General features: G+C 43.4%; 1 protein-coding gene across 1 annotated transcript in view; it reads left to right on the top strand.

The window, feature by feature from the left end:
* CDADC1 (cytidine and dCMP deaminase domain containing 1) overlaps nucleotides 1-351 on the top strand; it is a 38864-nt gene extending 38513 nt beyond the window's left edge. The window contains 1 exon segment of the mRNA XM_007466428.1: nucleotides 278-351. Within this exon segment, the coding sequence (XP_007466490.1) occupies nucleotides 278-351 (74 nt within the window).
* The last annotated feature ends 18648 nt before the right edge of the window (nucleotides 352-18999 follow it).

The following is an 18999-nucleotide window of genomic DNA, read 5'->3' as shown; positions in this document are numbered from 1 at the left end:
CTCCAGCCTAATAAGAATAACTCTCCCCCCAAAACAGTTTTGTGAATTGTTGGCTATACACTGTTGAATGAATCCAGTTTTTAAAAGGTCAGATATTGTGTTACCTGAGTGAGTTATTTAGAATCTGTTCTTCAACAATTGAGAATTATTTTAAGATAAGATCAGTATTCCTTTTTAACTTAAGCATTATTTTGATCTTACAACCTCTGTGACTTTAACAAATAGTCATTTATTTGAAGTGACAGTTTTCTGACGTTACGTTGTTCTTGAACGCTAGATGGTGTGTTGGGACCCATACCCCGGGATGAAGAACAGCACCAAAACAAGAAGCTGCGTCTTGCAAACCACTAAGAAGTCTTGTGTAAACTGGGGTGAAGGCCTCAAGAATTTTTATTGCACTTTTAAAATCCAGCCTTCTTAATTAGAAAATAAGAATGGATTTTGGATATAATTGAAAAAAATTTTTAAAGAAAGCTAATTTATTACTAGCATATGAATGATATTAATGAGAATATTTTTATTTTAGACTTGTATGTTTTCCAGAGTATAGTGGTGTGTTTTTTTATTACACTGAATGAGGTATCAGTAATTTAATGAGACCAGTTCAATCGGCCATACAGATTGATTTCTCCTTGTCTTAGCTTTACATTAACTAATTTGAAAGGGGCTGGTTTATTGGAGCACACATCTCAGCAGAGAATTACATACCTTTTCAGAAATTGATTTTTTTTAATAAATTTATTTTATTTATTTATTATTTTTGGCTGCATTCTTCGGTCTTCGTTGCTGCACGCGGGATGTCTCTAGTTGCAGCGAGCGGGGGCTACTTTTTGTTGCGGTGCACAGGCTTCTCATTGCGGCTTCTCTTGTTGCGGAGCAGGGGCTCTAGGCACGTGGGCTTCGGTACTTGTGGCTCGCAGGCTCTAGAGCAAAGGCTCAGTAGTTGTGGCACATGGGCTTAGTTGCTCCGCAGCATGTGGGATCTTCCCGGACCAGGGCTTGAACCCATGTCCCCTGCGTTGGCAGGCGGATTCTTAACCACTGTGCTACTAGGGAAATGTGCTACAGAAATATTAATTCTTTTGGATTATGAAGGTGATAATTAGTAAACTACTCCAGGAAAATAAACGGCAACCTGGCCATTTTTAAGTCAGTGTGTGGCTCACCAAAAGTTCTCATTTATACTCAAAGCTTTCTAATAATCAGAATTTACTTAATTAGGATTGAGTCGTAAAAATGAAGTTGGTGGACCTGGTCTCCATTATAAAAGTACATTCCTAACAAGGTTATTAATTTTTCTTCAGTCTTTCGATATGTAGAGATCACGATAATTTGTTGGACTAGGGTGTTTTTATATATCACTGATTTTGGGTAGCAAAAGGAAGAGAATATAATTCTGAGACAGTATTACTATTTGATATCACTGACTCTTTAAGCCACTAACAACAAACTTCAAATTTGGTTATGATGTTAACAGAGAAGAAATATTTTAGTCTGGAATACTGAAACTAGCCTTTTTCAAGTTCCATTCATAAATGCTGCCCATTATTCCCTCCATATAATTAGCACAGAATGTCTCATGGCTTTGAATGGAAAGCCTTATAAAAACATTTGCAAACCTTAAGAACACTGAAAGTCTTGAAAGTAAACGTTATGGTCAGTTCAGTTATTTTCCAAATTGCTCTTCGTGAGTCCTCTCATTTTTATTTGCTGAGAAACTTTCAGAAAATTAGCCCAAAGATGAAGGTACATGTTTTCTACTTTCCTAGAATTAGAGAGGGATTTGCATGGCCTGTGGCCTGCAGGCCTGGGGTGTGACATGCTGAGGAATGACTGCCCTGGTTTTATGTGGGGAATCAGGTTCGCCTCTGCTGTTGCCCCCTTTCCAGGGCATCACATATCATCACGAGGCCTCCTATCAGTTTCTCAGAATTTTACACAGGACAATCCACATGTTGACCGATGTCCCTGCTTGGACAGCAGCGTGCTTAGGTCCTCCGGGAGTTTAGTCATCATACCTGGCAGTTGAGAACTGCTGTAAACATTTCACCACAGATGTAGGACATGGAATAGAGAGGGATGGGAGAAAAGATGCCTTTAGAGGTAACTAAGGCTAATTTGAAAACCAGTGGTTAAGCTATTCTTTAACATTTATCAATATTAAATATTGAGATTTGCTTACATTATGCTTAAGTTCATCTTATATGATGTGTTGTTTTCAACTGATATGTCAGCTACATCAACTATTTTGTAAATCAATGAGCAAATGTTTTGCCAGTTTTGTGGATTTATGTGTTGGACATAGTGGGGAATATCAGAAGGGAGAAACATAGAAATGGGAAGAGCTATGATTAGGAAATGGAAAACTGGCACTATTTCTGTAGCACTATTAAAATGGTCATGATAATGCCATATTTCCTTCTGTACAACTGGCCGGATTTCAACATTTATTGAGAGTTTACCATGTAGTACCAGAAGAAAAGCTCTTTGAGTGCAGGGATGTGTGTGTATGTGTGTGTGTGTGCACGTGTGTATTTAAACTGCTGAATCCAGTGCCTACAACAGTGTCTGGCACATAACAGGCATTCAATAAATATTTGTTGATTGACTGAATGACTGCTAGACTCTGGCTAGACCCTGTAGATGAGATGTGTAAGAAATGCGTCGTGACCTCAAGAAGCTCACAGTCTAGCGGAAGATGCAGGCATGAAATCAAGCAATAGAGTGATTCTCAGAAGGGGGTCCCTGGACCAGCAGCATTAGCCTCGCCTGGGGACTCGTTAGAAGTGCAAGTTCTCAGGCCCACCCAAACCTACTGAGTCAGAAACTGGGGCGGGGCCCAGCATTCCCTCCAGGTGATTCTGATGACCCTCAAGGTTGAGAACCGCCCTGTGGATGTAACTGTAGGAACAGTGGTGGCACAAAAGAGGACGAGCATACACTCTGGTGAGTCATGGAGAAAGGGTCTTGTAGAAGTGGAGGTCCTGAAGGGGCTACAGGGTGTTGCCAGGCAAACAGTGGGGGTGAGATGAACTTCTGGGAGAAAGTAATGGAGATAGATGGTCACACTGGGAAGCAGGAAAGGGAAGTGTCAGGGACTCACACAAAGATTGCTGAGCTGTACCAAGAGCGCCCTGGGGTAGCCCCCTGCCTAAAATCTAGGAATTCACAGTCAAGAGGGTTCATCCCTTAGCGTGAGAAATCAAAATTTGCACTTAAAAATACATCATCCTTAATTTCAAAGATGGGGAGGATAATAGTGAATTCATAATTTGAAAAAAAGAGCTCTGCGTTTGTTTACTGCCAAGTGACAATATAATATGCCACCTGGAGGCGGGGTGAGTGTGGGCCTGGCTCGCCACTCAGCTGTCAGGTAGAGTGCATGCAGGTTTACATGTACTGTTTCATTGCATCACTGCCAAAGCTTTTTCTTTTATTCAGCTTTCCTATGGGTTTCTCTTCCTCAGTTACTTACTGAGTTTGAGAATATACCTTCTCTCATAAATCTTCCTCGTTTTATGCATGAACAGTTGCAGCTTTAAGATCTGCCACAACAATCTGCTTTTGACCCACTTTAGAGCAATTTTTTGAAGTTCTGGTATTGCCAGTAGTGGCCACTTGGCATTTAGCTGAGGCTATTACTGTTGCTTTTTAGGATTAAGCAACAGTTTAGAACCTTCATTTCATGTGTAATATTCTTCAGGGTTTTTTTTTTTTGCTATCATTTAAAATTATAACATATTTCTGATATACAAGAAAAGTTAAAAGCCCATTAATCAGTATCAGTTGAAAATGAGACCCATTTAAAATGGAATACCCTTTAGAACCTTGTCCATAAAAATGTATTTACTCTATTCAATGAATTGCATTTAAATAGACTCAGATTTCAAAGGAACTTAGATATCATCTGTTTAGAATACTCCTTTATAGTTCTGGAAACAGAAGCATCCAGAAGGTGAATGATTTCTTCAAGTCTAGTTCAGAATGTCACAAGGGCCTAAATCAGTATCAGGGTCTTTTTTTGTCCATTTTCAGTTTTGCTTTTAATGTAAGTGCACATTTGTCCTGTACATGTTGACATGTTGGCTGATTTTTTTTTTTTAATTTTATTTATTTATTTATTTTTGGCTGCGTTGGTCTTCATTGCCGCGAGTGGGCTTTCTCTAGTTGCGGTGAGTGGGGGCTACTCTTCCTTGTGGTGCGTGGGCTTCTCATTGCAGTGGCTTCTCGTTGCAGAGCACAGACTCTAGGTGCACAGGTTTCAGTAGTTGCAGCCTAGGTAGTTGTGGCTCGCGGGCTCTAGAGCGCAGGCTCACTAGTTGTGGCACACGGGCTTAGTTGCTCCATGGCATGTGGGATCTTCCCGGACCAGGTCTTGAACCCGTGTCTACTACATTGGCAGGCGGATTCCTAACCACTGCACCACCAGGGAAGTCCCATGTTGGCTGATTTTAACATGTATGTGACAGTAATAAAAGACTTCCATTACTATAAATTATTTTTTAGTAAAATTACACCTACACATTTTAAATGAGCAAATAGTCCTATAAACCTTACTTTGAAACAGTAAGTCTCACGCTGTCCTCTGTATCACCCCACCCCAGAGGCCACCAGGCTCAATTATTTTAGCTGATTATTTTGTATTTATCTCCAAATCTCCAAATCACATGTTCCTTACTAGTGTTTCAGTTTTAGGTATTTTCTTTTGAATTACCATTATGAAAGAGCTTTCCTTCACTCACTCTCTCCACACACTTCCATCTTTCCATCCTTCCCATATTCTTTTATTTTGGTGGCATCAATATTCATTGTCTGGTATTATGACTATGTAAATGCTACTCACAGGTTTGTCATGTTGTGTGCTGTGATTACTTTCCCTTTCCTTATAAAATTTACTTTTCTGAATTTAAAATTTCACTTTTTTTGAAGGGGGGGAGCTTGGTTTTCTATATTTTATTGCTAACCTGTAGCCAAACTCTCTTCTCCCAGTTGTGTGACCTTCTCTCAGTATGTTGAAGTACATTTAGTGTCCTAAAAAGCTCTTCTTACTGAAGAAATCCCTCCTAGAGCCTCTGACCACCTCTAGCCTGGGCTAATTGGTCACTAGACCTTCTGCACTGCTGGCTTCCCGGGATCTTCCTCCACATCTCTCCTGGAGGGAGTTGGGGGGCATTCTTCACCCTCTCCTTGAATTGGAACACCTGTTTCCTGGGATCCAGTCTTTTTCTCAGTTTGGTGGGCGTATCTTTCAGAAGGGCTCTGAGAAAAGGGTACATGGTGGTGGGATGACTGTCAGACAAGAGTATTGTTGGGGAACATTTTTGATGCTATGAGTATCTGCAGATGTCTTTATTCTACCCTCAATTTAATTGATAGTTTGTAGGGTGGAGAATTCTAGATTGGGAATAACTTCCCCTCAGAATTTTAAAGGCATTGTTTCATGATCCTAGTTACACTACTAGAATAAGTTTCAAGGTTTGGGTTGTCAATCAGACTCACAGGAATCAATGAAGGGGGTCTTCCCTGGTGGCGCAGTGGTTAAGAATCTGCCTGCCAATGCAGGGGACAGTTTGAGCCCTGGTCCGGGAAGATCCCACATGCTGCGGAGCAACTAAGCCCATGCCACAACTACTGAGCCTGCGCTCTAGAGCCCGTGAGCCACAACTACTGAAGCCTGTGCGCCTAGAGCCCGTGCTCCGCAATAAGAGAAGCCACTGCAATGAGAAGCCTGCGCACCGCAACAGAGTAGCCCCCGCTCGCTGCAACTAGAGAAAAGCCTGCGTGCAGCAACAAAGACCCAATGCAGTCAAAAATAAAAATAAATACATAAATTTTAAAAAAAGAATCAACAAGGGTTACTTGGCAGCAGATGTTTAGAACAATGTAGAACACAGCACAGCCTCGTGCACTGCAGCAGCCTCCCGAGACCTCACATTCACAGGCACAGCTTCCAAAATGTCACCATTGAGTCCTCTTTCCTCTTTGTCCTATAGTTTATGTTTAAAACACAACTCCTTTACTTTCATTTTATGATTTTGGGGGAGAAAAAAGGTAAATTAATGTTTGTTCACTTCCATTTTTGTATTTTCTGTAATGTTTTGGCTTTAAGCATGAAATTCCTTTCCCACAGTCATTTTAAACATTTTTATTAACATATTTAGTATACATAGCCACCCCCTAATATCATTATGTATCTTTTCCTTGGGGATAAGCCCCAAAGATACTGTGTCAGAGGAGTATGTGTTCCGCTTAGGGCTATTTTTAAGACTTGATGCAGATGAGGAATACCTGAAAAATACGGATTTTCTAAAACACAACCTTTGGGGATAAAGAATTAAATCTTGTTCAACATGATAGCATTTGGGTGTCTTTCTATTTGTTATTTCTGATTGTATATTTTAAAAGGCTTGAAAATAGAAACACTTTACCAGGCTAACCATGTATTTTGGTTCTTGTTTAACTCTCATCTCTGCTGGAATTGGTCCACTAGGTGGCTTCAGGCTCAAGTTTATTTGCAAACCATATATCTGATAAAGAGTTAATACCCAAAATATACAAAGAACTCATAAAAATCAACATTAATAGAACAAAGCACCCAGTTATGAAAAATGGGCAGACATCTGAATAGACAATTTTCCAAAGAAAACATACAGATGACCAACAGGTACATGAAAAGATGCTCAGCACCACCAATCATCAGGGAAACCCCAATCAGAATCACAATGAGATATCATCTCACAGCTGTCAGAATATTCTGTTATCAAAAAGACAGTAACAAATGTTGACAACGATGTAGAGAAAAGGTAACCATTGTGCACTGCTGGTGGGAAGTAAATTGGTGCAGCCACTATGGAAAAAAAAGTATGGCTATTTCTCAAAAAAAATTAAAAATAGATCTACCATATGTTCCAGCAATTCCAATTCTGGGTATTAAGCAAAAACACTAATTGGAAAATATATATGCACCACTACATTCACTGCAGCATTATTTATAATAGCCAACCCAAGTGCCCATCAATTAATGGATAAAGAAGTTACACACACAAAATAACTATGATTTCAATTATTTGTGTAATCTAAAAAACGAAGCAAATGAACATATAACAAAACAGAAGTAGATCTGTAAATACAGAGGAAAAAACAGGTGGTTGCCAGAGGAGAAGGGGGTGGGAGGAGGAAAGAAATAGGTGAAGGAGATCAAGAGGTACAAACTTCCAGATGCAAATAAGAAACAGTCTTGGGTATGAGATTTGGGAAATATAGTAACTATGTAATATCTTCGTATGGTGACATATCATAAACAGACTTACTGTGTTGATCATTTTGAAATGTATAGAAATATCAAATCACTATGTTGGGCAACTGGAACTACCAGTGTTGTAGGTCAATTATAGTTCAAAAACAAACTCACAGGAAAAGAGATTTGTCCTTACCAGAGGCAGTGTGTGCATGGAGAAGGAATTGGACGAAGGCAGCCAAAAGTTACAAACTTCCAGTTACAAGATAAATAAGTACTAGGGATGTAATGTACAACATGATAAATTTAATTAACACTGCTGTATGTTATATATGAAAGTTGTTAAGAAAGTACCTCCTAAGAGTTATCACAAAATTTTTTGCTATTTCTTTAATTTTGTATCTATATGAGATGAATGTTCACTAAACTGATTGTGATAATCATTTCATGATGTCTGTATGTCAAATCATTATGCTGTATACCTTAAACTTGGATACAGTGCTGTATGTCGATTATATCTCAATAAAACTTAAATAAATAAATGAATAACACATTAATAAACCTAACAGGAAAAAACTTTATAGCAAGATTAAGTGAATCCTATGCCAGGACTCCAATGTTTTGGTTGTTAGGAAGTATATTAATATAACTAATCAGCTTACAAATTTAGGAAAGGCATGTGACCAACTTGACAGATGCAAATAAAGTAGCATGGTAGAATATTACAGGTAAAAATTATAGAAATAAAGAAGATATTAATGCATATGTACTCAAAGAAATGTCACATACCCACAACACTAGTTCACCTATAGAGAAATAATAGATTAATTTCCTCTAATTGTCAGATCACTGGGAGACATGAACACCTAACTTACTTAACACTTTGAGGTATTAGTAAAAAAAAAAATTACCACTGGAAAAGAAGGATTAAAATTATCTCCATTTGCAGAGCATATGGATATATATCTAGTAAGCCCAAAGAACAACTGGAAATTTGTTACAGAAAATAAGACAATAAAATATTTTAAAAACTATAACATAAGCATGTAGTACACAGTTCATATAGACACATCGCAAGCAGTTACCAGGTATGTCAAAAGGGAGGCTGCAATTTTTAAAGTATAAAATAAAAACACATGTGAAAAGCCTACATGAATAAAATTATCATGAACTCCTTATATAGATAATATAGATTCGAAGAAAAGGAAAAATCGATTTCCTTAAATATAAGAAATCTTATATAGAGAGAAAAATATACCAATATGCATATGTGTATGTATATATTTGTGTGTGTATATGTGTGTGTGTGTATACATATATATACACACACATACAAGTGTTTTTCTGGGGATAATTTATTGTTTACATAAAATGAGAAAAAATATAAAATGTACATAAAAGAGTTATGAAATAAAAGATTAGTTATTAACTTAAACATATTTTACATACAAGATACTTTATATATGTTTCATGGAAACTACAAAGAAAAAAATCTATTGTAGTTACACAAAAGATTAATCCTTTTTCTTTAAAAATAATTAATTCATATCACATCAAAAAAAAATACAAAGGAACTACAACAACAACTATTACAAACAGAAAATAATGAAAGTCCTTATCAACAATTAAACATTAACAGATGAAATTCTCCAATTAAATGACACAAAGTGGTTGAATTAATTTAAAAAAAGAACCTACAGGGAATTCCCTGGTGGTCTAGTGGTTTCACTGCCAGGGACCTGGGTTCAATCCCTGGTCGGGGAACAGGGATCCTGCAGGCAGCATGGCGTGGCCAAAATAAAAAATAATTTTAAAAAGAACCTACAATATGCTGTCTACAAGAGATTCAATTTAACTTTAAGGACGTACATAGGTTAAAGTGAGAGGATGTAAACATATATTCCATGCAAATGGCAACCCCAAACAGAGCAGGAGTACCTATACTTAGATAATACATATTTTCAATCAAAATCAGTCACGAGACAATGTTACTATACAGTGATAAAGGAGTCAAATTATCAAGAGAATATTACAAGTATAAATATGCACCCAACACTGGAACATGTAGATATTTAAAGCAAATATTAACAAAACTACATACAGAAAAAGCAATAAAGTAACAGGGTACTTCAATACCCCATTTGTAAATGTGGATAGATCATCTAGGCAGAAAATTCATGAGAAAACATTGAACTGCACAACACTTTAGAAAAGTAAACCTAACGGATATATACAGAACATGCCATCCAAGGGCACCAGAAAACACAGTCTTCTCAAGGGCACATAAAACATTCCCAAGGATATGTCATTCCTGGACCCAAAAGCCAACTTTAACACATTTAAGACTAAAATCTTATCTCAAAGCTTTCCAACCACAATGATATGGAACTAGAAATCAATAGGAGAAAAGTCTGGAAATTTTACAAATACATGGAAATTAAACAACACACTCGTGAATAATCAGTGGGTCAAAGAAGAAATCGAAAGAGAAGTTAGACAGTATCTTGAAAAAATATAAATACAAAATACCACAATTTAGGGAATACATCAACAGTAGTTCTTATGTGCCTACATTTTAAAAAATGAAAGTTTTCAAAATACACATCAAGAAAGTAGGAAAATAAAGAATTAAGCACAAGATTAGAAGAAAGGAAAGAGCAAAGATTAGAGGATAAACAATGGATAAAGAGACTAGAAAAAAAAACAACCAAGCTAAGAGTTGGTTTTAAAAAATAAAGCAAACTGACAAACTTTTAGCTAGACTAACCAAGGAAAAAAGAGAAGTCAAAAAATCTGATAAATGGAAGAGGAGACATCAAAGAAATACAAAGGACCATAAGAGTATATTATTAACAATTACATACCAATAAATTAGATAAATTATAATAAATAATTCCCAAAGCATGAACCTACCAAGACTGAATCATGAAGAGAAAGTCTGAACAGACCAATAATAAATGAGGACATTGAAACAACAAACATAAACCTCCCGACAAAGAAAAGCCCAAGACCAGATAGATGGTTTCACTGGTGAATTCCACCAAACATTAAAAAACTGTACTTCCCCGGTGGCATAGTGGTTAAGAATCTGCCTGCCAATGCAGGGGACACGCGTTCAAGCCCTGGTCCAGGAAGATCCCACATGCCATGGAGCAACTAAGCCCATGCACCACAACTACTGAGCCTGAACTCTAGAGCCGGAGAGCCACAACTACTGAAGCCCACGCACCTAGAGCCCGTGCTCCACAACAAGAGAAGCCACCGCAGTGAGAAGCCCATGCACCACAACAAAGAGTAGCCCCCGCTCGCTGCAACTGGAAAAAGCCTGCATGCAGCAACGAAGACCCAATGCAACTAAAAATAAATTTTAAAAAATAAAATAAAAAATTTAAATCTATTAAAAAAAATAATTAACACCAATCATTCTCAAACTCGTCCAAAAAAACTGAGGAGGGAAGACTCCCAAGCTCATTTTATGAGTTCAGCATTACTCTGACACCAAAGCCAGATAAGGAACACTACAAGAAAATAAATCTAGGGGCTTCCCTGGTGGCGCAGTGTTTGAGAGTCCGCCTGCCGATGCAGGGGACACGGGTTTGTGCCCCGGTCCGGGAAGATCCCACATGCCGCGGAGCGGCTGGGCCCGTGAGCCATGGCCGCTGAGCCTGCGCGTCCAGAGCCTGTGCTCCGCAACGGGAGATGCTACAACAGTGAGAGGCCCGCGTACCACACACACACAAAAAAATAAATAACTCTATAGGCTGATATTCCTGATGAACATAAATGCAAAAATTCTCAGCAAAAGTCTAAATAAATCAATAAGGGTGATACACATTGCTAAAAGAATGAAGAATATATGATCCTTTCAATAGATGCAGAAAAAGCAATCGACAAAATTCAAAACATTTTTATGACAAAAGCTCTCAAAAAATTCGGAACAGAAGAAGCATGCCTCAAAATAAGACCATATAATACACATCCACAACTAACCTTGTACTGTACCTTGTAACCCTGAATGGTGAAAAATTCAAAGCTATTCCTTTTTTTTTTTTTCGTGGTACGCGGGCCCCTCACCGCCGCGGCCTCTCCCATTGAGGAGCACAGGCTCCGGACGCGCAGGCCCAGCGGCCATGGCCCACGGGCCCAGCCGCTCCGCGGCACGTGGGATCCTCCCGAACCGGGACACGAACCCGCGCCCCCCGCATCGGCAGGAGGACCCCCAACCACTGCGCCACCAGGGAAGCCCAGCTTTTCCTTTTTAATCAGGAACTAGATCACACTCACTACTCTTATTAAAGACAGTTCTGAAGTCCTAAGTAGAGCAATATGACACAAAAATAAGAAATAAAAAGGCATTCAAAATGGAGAGGGAAAAGTAAAGCTTCCTCTGTTTTCAGAAAACATGATCTTATATACGACCTCTCCTCCCCCCCCAATATGGTAGAAAATAAATTCAATAAAGTTGCAGGACATAGAACCAACATACAAAAGCCAGTTGCATTATATGCAATAGTAACAAAATATTTGAAAGAAATAAAATAATTCCATTTACAAGTAATTGTTGTCCTCGACCACCCTAACGGTCCCCGGGGGTCTGTGACAGCGCGGGTCCGACCTCTTTAGTCGGCTGAGGCACCCATCCCCCGTCCCCTCCTCCCTGGTACTTTATCTAATAGCGGAAGGAGCGCAGAGGTACTTGGCTAAATCAGGAGACCTGCGAGCCTGTGGATGAGTTTTAAGCCCGAGAGCGCGAGAGGCAATTAAACATTCTTGGAACCCACTGTAAGAGGGGGGAGGGAAGGTTAGGAGGAGGAGTCCCGCCGCAGCGGGTCCCGCCCCAGGAACCTGCACAGACACGCCCCCGCCCCTTTCCCGCCGTCAGGAGGAGGGGCTCTGCACCTCCCCTTCCCCGATTCCCCTCAGGACGCTCAGGTTTCCACCCCCGCCCCGGGGCCCAAGCAAGCCGGGCGAAGGTCAGGGGCGAGATGAGGGACCCAAATTCCTCTGGACTAAGGTGCTACGGGGCAGCTCTTCCTAAAGAGCAGTCGCAGCACCGAGCGAACCCCTGCGGCTCGAAAGTTGGCCTCGCGACCCCCCGCTCCGTCCCCGCAGGCGGTGCAGGGTCCGGGCCAGCTTACCTGGCCCGAGGCCCCAGGGGCGGCCGGGGCCTCAGCGGGCGCGGTCCGTTGTAGCGCAGCGGCCGAGCGGCGGTGGGCTGGGTCCGCGTCGCGCCGCCCTCCCCTCCGGCTCCCGGGCAACTCAGCTAGGGCGGATGGATGCAAGAGAGGCCGTGCAGGGAGTTCGGGCTCCGCAGGGACCCGGGCTCCATTCCGGGCGGCGGGGCACTGGGCCCTCAGTCACTTGCAGGGCCTTTTGTCCGTTCCCTTCCTCGCCCCACCCCGGGCGCTAAACGTCAGGTGCCCCGGATTTAGGGCAGGTGGCGGGCTTCTAGTCACGTGACCCGGCTCCACTCACTCTGCCTCAAGCCTGAAACTTCAAAAGTCGGAAACTTCTTCCTGATCCCAGCACGTAACATAACTTTTGACGTAAAGGCTGGGATCAATGATTGTACAACAGATGGATAAGCGAGAACCTTCTGCTGAGGGGAGGGGTGTGGGGACAGGAGGGGGAGGCTCAGATGGAAAGGGAAGAAGGAAGTTGGGGGAAAACTGAGAGGAAGGGCACAGGTATGAGCACAGCCCACCGCTTTTACAGGCTCCACGTTTTACAGGACCACCAGCCCCGTTTCCCAGATGCCAACACCCACGCAGGCCTACAGCTTGCAAACTGCAAGCCCAAGAGTCAAGCCGGGTATTTCTGGGTCCAGAGTCCTGCCTCTGGAGAAGCAAAGGGCAGTCACACCGCAGACAGCCTGTGAGGCTGTCCAGCCACTGGGCCACCTGACCACGCTGGAAGTGCCTCGTCGGATGCTGAAGGGACAGACCTCTGTCCTCTGTGTGAGGCGAGGCAATTTGGGCCGGAGAGTCAGAAGCGCCCGGTTACCAACCCCTCCTCTCTGGGCACGTCCTTGGGGTTCCTCCATCCCCATCTCCCAGCATGAATGTCTGGCCGGGAGCCGCAGGTGGGATCCGCCGGTGCTCTGGCGCCCTCTAGCGGCCGTTCGCTCTAAGGCCAACTCTTAGCCCTTCCTCCTGCCTCCCTCCCCAGCCCTGGGGGCTGCACTGGCCTTGGGCACCTGCCAGCCTGATTTTGTTCCTCCTCTCCCTTTAAGCACAATGAAGTGCCCTACAGAGGTTTAGAATCTCTTGAAGAAAGAAGCTCTTTTAGTCAATACACCTTGACCTTGAGAAGCTGGTTTCTAGAATGAACCTGAAATACTGTATTTTTCTCCATGTGTTTCCAAGAAGAGAGAGCTCTAGTTTTCTAAGTCAAAAGAAATAAAGTTATAAATACGATGTTGTGAGCCAGAGATAGAAAATCAACATTTTAGAAAGTTTATTCTTTTTGAATGGACCTTTCATTGAAGACGGAATAAAGGATTCCCCTGCAGATTCCTTGAACTGTAAACACATAAAAATCCCTCTGGACTTGATTGATTCACTTATGACATTTAAAAGAGAAAGCTAAAACTGTGCATGAGCGATTCTTGACAAAACCGTTCGATCAATCAGCCCCCTCAAATCCCGTGACCCCTGTAGATCAAACAGGCCCCTTAAATCCTGAGACCGCCTTTGATTTATCAGCCCCCTTAAATCGGGTGACCCTTGTTGATTCATTAAGTTCCCTTATATCCCTTATATCATGACTCTTTTTGATTAAAATAGCCCCCTTAAATCCTGTGACCCCTGTGTGATCAAGCAGCCTCCTAAAATCCCGTGACCACTGTTAGATCTATCAGCGGCCTTAAATCCCATGACCTTCTTTGATTCAATAAGCACCCTTAAATCCTGTGACCCCTGTTAGTTAAGTCAGCAAGATAACGGTTCTGGTTTCACAGGGAAATATCAGGAAGTGTTATCAACAGCACAGTCCTATTTAGGCAAGTTCATGCAAAAAACAATAACAAAAAAAAAACCCGACTTTTGAGTTCTGTATACATATCCTACTATTTAAGACTTGCAGACCATTTATCTCTTTTTCCTCAACTTTAGAATTTCCATTCAGCTCAAAACACATTTGAATCTTTTATTCTGGTTGCTTTGCACCTAATGAGGCTTAAATTATGGCTTTAGCATCTTTAGCAAAGTTCTTCTGACTGATAAACGATTTATGATTTTCTTTTGTCCTCAGTTGCTTTACCTGCCTTTCAGGAACCGCCCTCATTTTCAAGAACTTGAGAGTGAGACTTTGTGATTTGAGGAATTCCAGAGGAGGATGCATCTTTATAAGGTTAAAAAGAAAAAATAGTGTCATTTAGTAGTGTACAGAAGTGTGAGGTCCAAGATAAAGGATGAAGTTCCAGCTTCTTAAAAGTGTGGAGGAAGGGGTCTGCTGGTGGCGATAAAGACATGGGTTAGAATGTTTCATGAGGGTCATTCATCACCACCTGGTCCCTCTCCCTCTTCTGGGACCACAAGCCAGTAAAGAAGCTGGTCCCTTTCAAATCGTACACCCGTGTCCCTGAAAGGAACCAGGTGAAAGTGCGTGGCTGGATCAGGGTAAAACGCACATCTAAAAGGGTCTGCGTTAATGAGGCTGAAGGGCTGGGACTACTGCCTTCGTATACAAAGGACAGTCCTTTTTATTTTATGTTATCTCTTGGCTATTTGATGACAGCCATCCTGAGAGGTGTGAGGTATCTCATTGTGGTTTTGATTTGCATTTCCCTGATGATGAGTGATGTTGAGCATCTTTTCATGTACCTGTTGGCCATCTGTATGTCTTCTTGGGAAAAATGTCTATTCCGTTCCTTTGCCTGTTTTTCAATTGGATTGCTTGATTTTTTGCTGTTGAGTTGTAGGAGTTCCCTATACGTTTTGGGTGTTAACCCCTTATCAGATATATGACCTACAAGTACTTTCTCCTCTTCTGTTTGTTGCCCTGACTTCTGCTTTCTGGGTGACGGGGGTCCAGGCACTCGGGATCCTCTGTTTCTCACACATGTGGTTACAGTAGTGGCCGGGGCTGTGTTCTGATAAAACTGCACGTGGCCGGGGATCACTAACCCCTCTTCTAGGAGGCGGCATGCGGAGTGCAGCGGTGGGCGGCCACAATTCCCCTGAAGTCATCAGTCAGATGGTCATGCGCTGTGGAGTTCACATCTCCCAGCCCCAAAGTGATGGGGCAACTTCTAAAGGGAGGACCTTGCAGCTGAAACACTGAGCAGGTGCTCTTGTTCCTTGTTGGAACGATCTGGAAATCAAGTTGTGTGGAACTGGGAACTCCCCCAAGTCACAGAAGCTCAGTTCAGACTTCCTGGGACGCCAAGACCTGCTCCGAGTCACCCTCACTGAGGAGCGAAAGCCCTCCGGCAGGGACAGGAGGAGCTGCTGGATTGCCCTTGCCCTGCTGGCCAAGGAGCAGCTCTGCGATGAGTGGCACATGCCTTTTGCTTTGGGCATGTAAGAGGAGTGGTTCTTTGGGGAGACTGGCTTTTTCCTCTGGTCGAGGGCCTCCTGTGTGCCAAGCACAGCAATCCTCTGTCACAGTTGGAAAGCTAGACACAGAGAGGCCAGGGAATGTTTCCAGGTCACACAGCTGGTAGGGGCAGCGCTGGGGTCTGATGCAGACCAGATGCCCAGCCCTCACTCTCTCCAGTTTCCCAGGAGCCGTCGTGATCCCACATGTCAGCGTCCCTCAGAGAGGCCCAGGCATCGGCGCTGGGAGCCTTCCCTGCCTAACAAGCCAGGACGCCGTAAGAGGGAGGACAGAATGCCCAGAGACTGCTCTCAGCGAGGGACCCAGCACACACTGGGCTGCCTCTCCTTGGAAACACATGGAGAAAAATACAGTATTTCAGGTTTATTCTAGAAACAACCTTCTCAGGATTAAAGTGTATTGACTAAAAGACCTTCTCCGAGAGATCCTAAACCTCTGTAGGGCATTTCATTGCACTTAGAGGGAGAGGAGGAATGGAATCAGGCTGGCAGGTGCCGAAGGCCAGGGCAGCCCCGGCGCGCTGGGGAGAGAGGCAGGAGGAAGGGCTGAGAGTTGGCTTTAGAGCCGATGGCCGCTAGAGGGCACCAGAGCACCGGAGGATCCCACCTGCGGCTCCCCGGCCCGACCTCCAAGGCTGGGAGATGGGGTTGGAGATGGGGTTGGCGGGACCCCAAAAAGGTGCCCAGAGAGGCGAAGCTGCTGACAGGGCACTTCTGACTCTCTGGCCCAAATTGCCTCGTCTTCCTGTTTAGGAAGAGCTGCGCAGCATCCTAGTCTGGGGAATTTAGTCCTTCATCTCGCCCCGGCCCTCCCACCGTCTCGCTAGGCCCAGCGTGGGTGGGGAGGGGGCCCCCGCCCCGCGCGTCCCGAGGGAATCGTGCAGGGGGAGGCCCAGAGTCCCGCTGGAGTCGCAGCACCCCTCCTCCCGACGGCGGGGAAGCGAGGGGGTTTGGGAGGGCTGTGCGTGGTAGGGGGGGTTGGTCCCCGGGCTGGACCTGCGGCGCTGGGACTCAGCCTTTCAACCTCCTAACCGCCCTCCCCCACCCCGCCTCCCTTTCAGTACGTTCCAGTAATATTTAACACAGATCCGTGCGCGCCACCTCCAGAGTTTATGATTCGGTGGGTCTAGTATTAGAGCCAAATAATTTGTCTCTCTGACAGTTTCTCAGGTGATGCTAATGCTGCTGGTTTGGGAACCACACGCTGAGAACCAGCGCTTTAGCGATTTACTTAGACAAACTGTGCATTTTCTCTCCTGCGGGGTACAGTGGAGGACAGCACTGGTGGTGAGGAAGCGATCTGACATCTACTGAGCACCTGTGACATCTGCCGTGTGCCAGGCACCTCAGCAGCACTTTACGCGTATTATCCTACTTAATCCTCTCACCCAGCCCGCCAATCAATTCGTAATTATTTATTGAGACCCCGTCGTGTATAATGCCATGTGCTGTGCTAGGCTCTGAGGATGTGAAACCAACCCCACAGACATAACCAGGGACTCATTCTTGAGCAGATAATTATAAGGGCAGTTAGCCTAATCCATAGAAAGTGGAAGACCAGAGAGTTGAAATAACTTGGCTTGGGTTACGCAGCTAGTGGGTGACGGAGGAGACAAAACAAAAACCACTTCATTCCAAAATGTACAGTCCTTCTGCTAAACCAGAGGTTCTCTGATTTTTGGTCTCAGGGACTCTTTACACTCTCAAAAGTTATTTAAAGACCCAAAAGATCTGTTTGAGTTAAATCTATCAACATTTACTGTACTGTATTAGAAATTAAACAAAATGGTTCACACTTTGAGAACCACTGCACTAAACCAGGCTGCAAATAGTAACATCTTTCTTAGGTTCTGAACCCTGACTTGTTTTTTTTTTTTTTTTGATTTTGGCTGCGTTGGGTCTTGGTTGCTGCGTGCAGGCTTTCTCTAGTTGTGGTGAGCGGGGGCTACTCTTCGTTGCGGAGCGTGGGCTTCTCATTGCTCTAAGATGTGCACAGATCCTCTCAGCTGATACAACTGGGCATGCTATCCCCTGGCTCCCAGGACTGCACTCAACCCTGACCAGCTACTGTGCAGAGGGGGAGTTCCTGCCACTGTTCAGGGCAGCTCATTGCTGACAGAGGTTCAGGTGGTGTGGGAAAGGAACATCACCCCTTTTCCTGGTCCCTGTTTGGTCTCTGCCAACATGCCATGGCTCCTGTCCTGGGCAGAAACCCCTAGGCTCTCATGGCCTCAGTAAGGGTACTGAAGTGGGTTTGGTACTGAGTAGGATAAAGCTATTCTTATCCTTTGAACAACCAGGCCAATAAGGACTTTTTTTTTTTTTTTTTTTTTTTAAATTTTGGGGAGGTTTAAGAAATGGCTGGGTGTCTATGGTCCAAAAAAAATAGATATTCCTCTGCACCAGCAAAGTTCACAGTGATAGGAAAATTCCTTGTGGGTGGGAAGGGCGTTGAAGGAAGAAGAAAGGAGGAACAGGATGGAAGGACGAAGTGAGGGGAGGAGGGGAAAGTCCCCAGTTACAAGGTTTTAAATAGTTGCTTTGCTTGTCCTATGTGTTTCCCAGCATCACTGGGGGATGAGTATTCAAGGAAGGGATAGGAAAGAGCAGGCAAAGAGGAGGGGACTCTTCTAACAGCCCAAGACTTTATATTCTGTGGCCGGAGGCCCATTTGCCTCTGTAGACGAAAGGTGCAGGGAAGGTGGCAGGGAGGGGTGAGGGTTGCTGGATCTAGTGATGAAGATCAGAGACGACAAGGAGAATGGCAGCAGAGTCCTGTTTGGATCCTCACATACCATTTCCTATATACGAGCATGCAGGAGGCGGCTGCGTACCAAGGGGACGCTTTTAAAAGTAAACCTTAATTAGTCCCTGGGACTCACTGAAACTAATTTTTAGAAGCAAATCACCTACTCTGATTCTAATCTTGCCAGACACCTTTATATCTGGTTTTGTCTTGTTTTTTTTTTTAAAGGTATCCCAAACTAGCTTGCCTAAATTAAAACATGCTTATTCACTCCACATTGCTTCTCATCAAGGGCCAGGGACATTATAAGGCTTTCACCTTAAAGGAAGAGTACTGGCCTGGGCAGAAGCGGAAGCCTGGGTCTTGGACCTGCTCAGTTTCTGATGATAAACCAAAGTGATTTCTAGACAGAAGGGAGAGGGGGGAGGACAGGGAAGGGGGAGGCTGAGGCAGTTCCG

This window comes from Lipotes vexillifer, unplaced genomic scaffold (assembly GCF_000442215.2).
Source record: "Lipotes vexillifer unplaced genomic scaffold, Lipotes_vexillifer_v1.1 scaffold384, whole genome shotgun sequence".
NCBI classification, from domain to species: Eukaryota; Metazoa; Chordata; class Mammalia; order Artiodactyla; family Lipotidae; genus Lipotes; species Lipotes vexillifer.
Note: the sequence above shows the minus strand (reverse complement) of the source record. Positions and strands in the feature narration are given on the sequence as shown.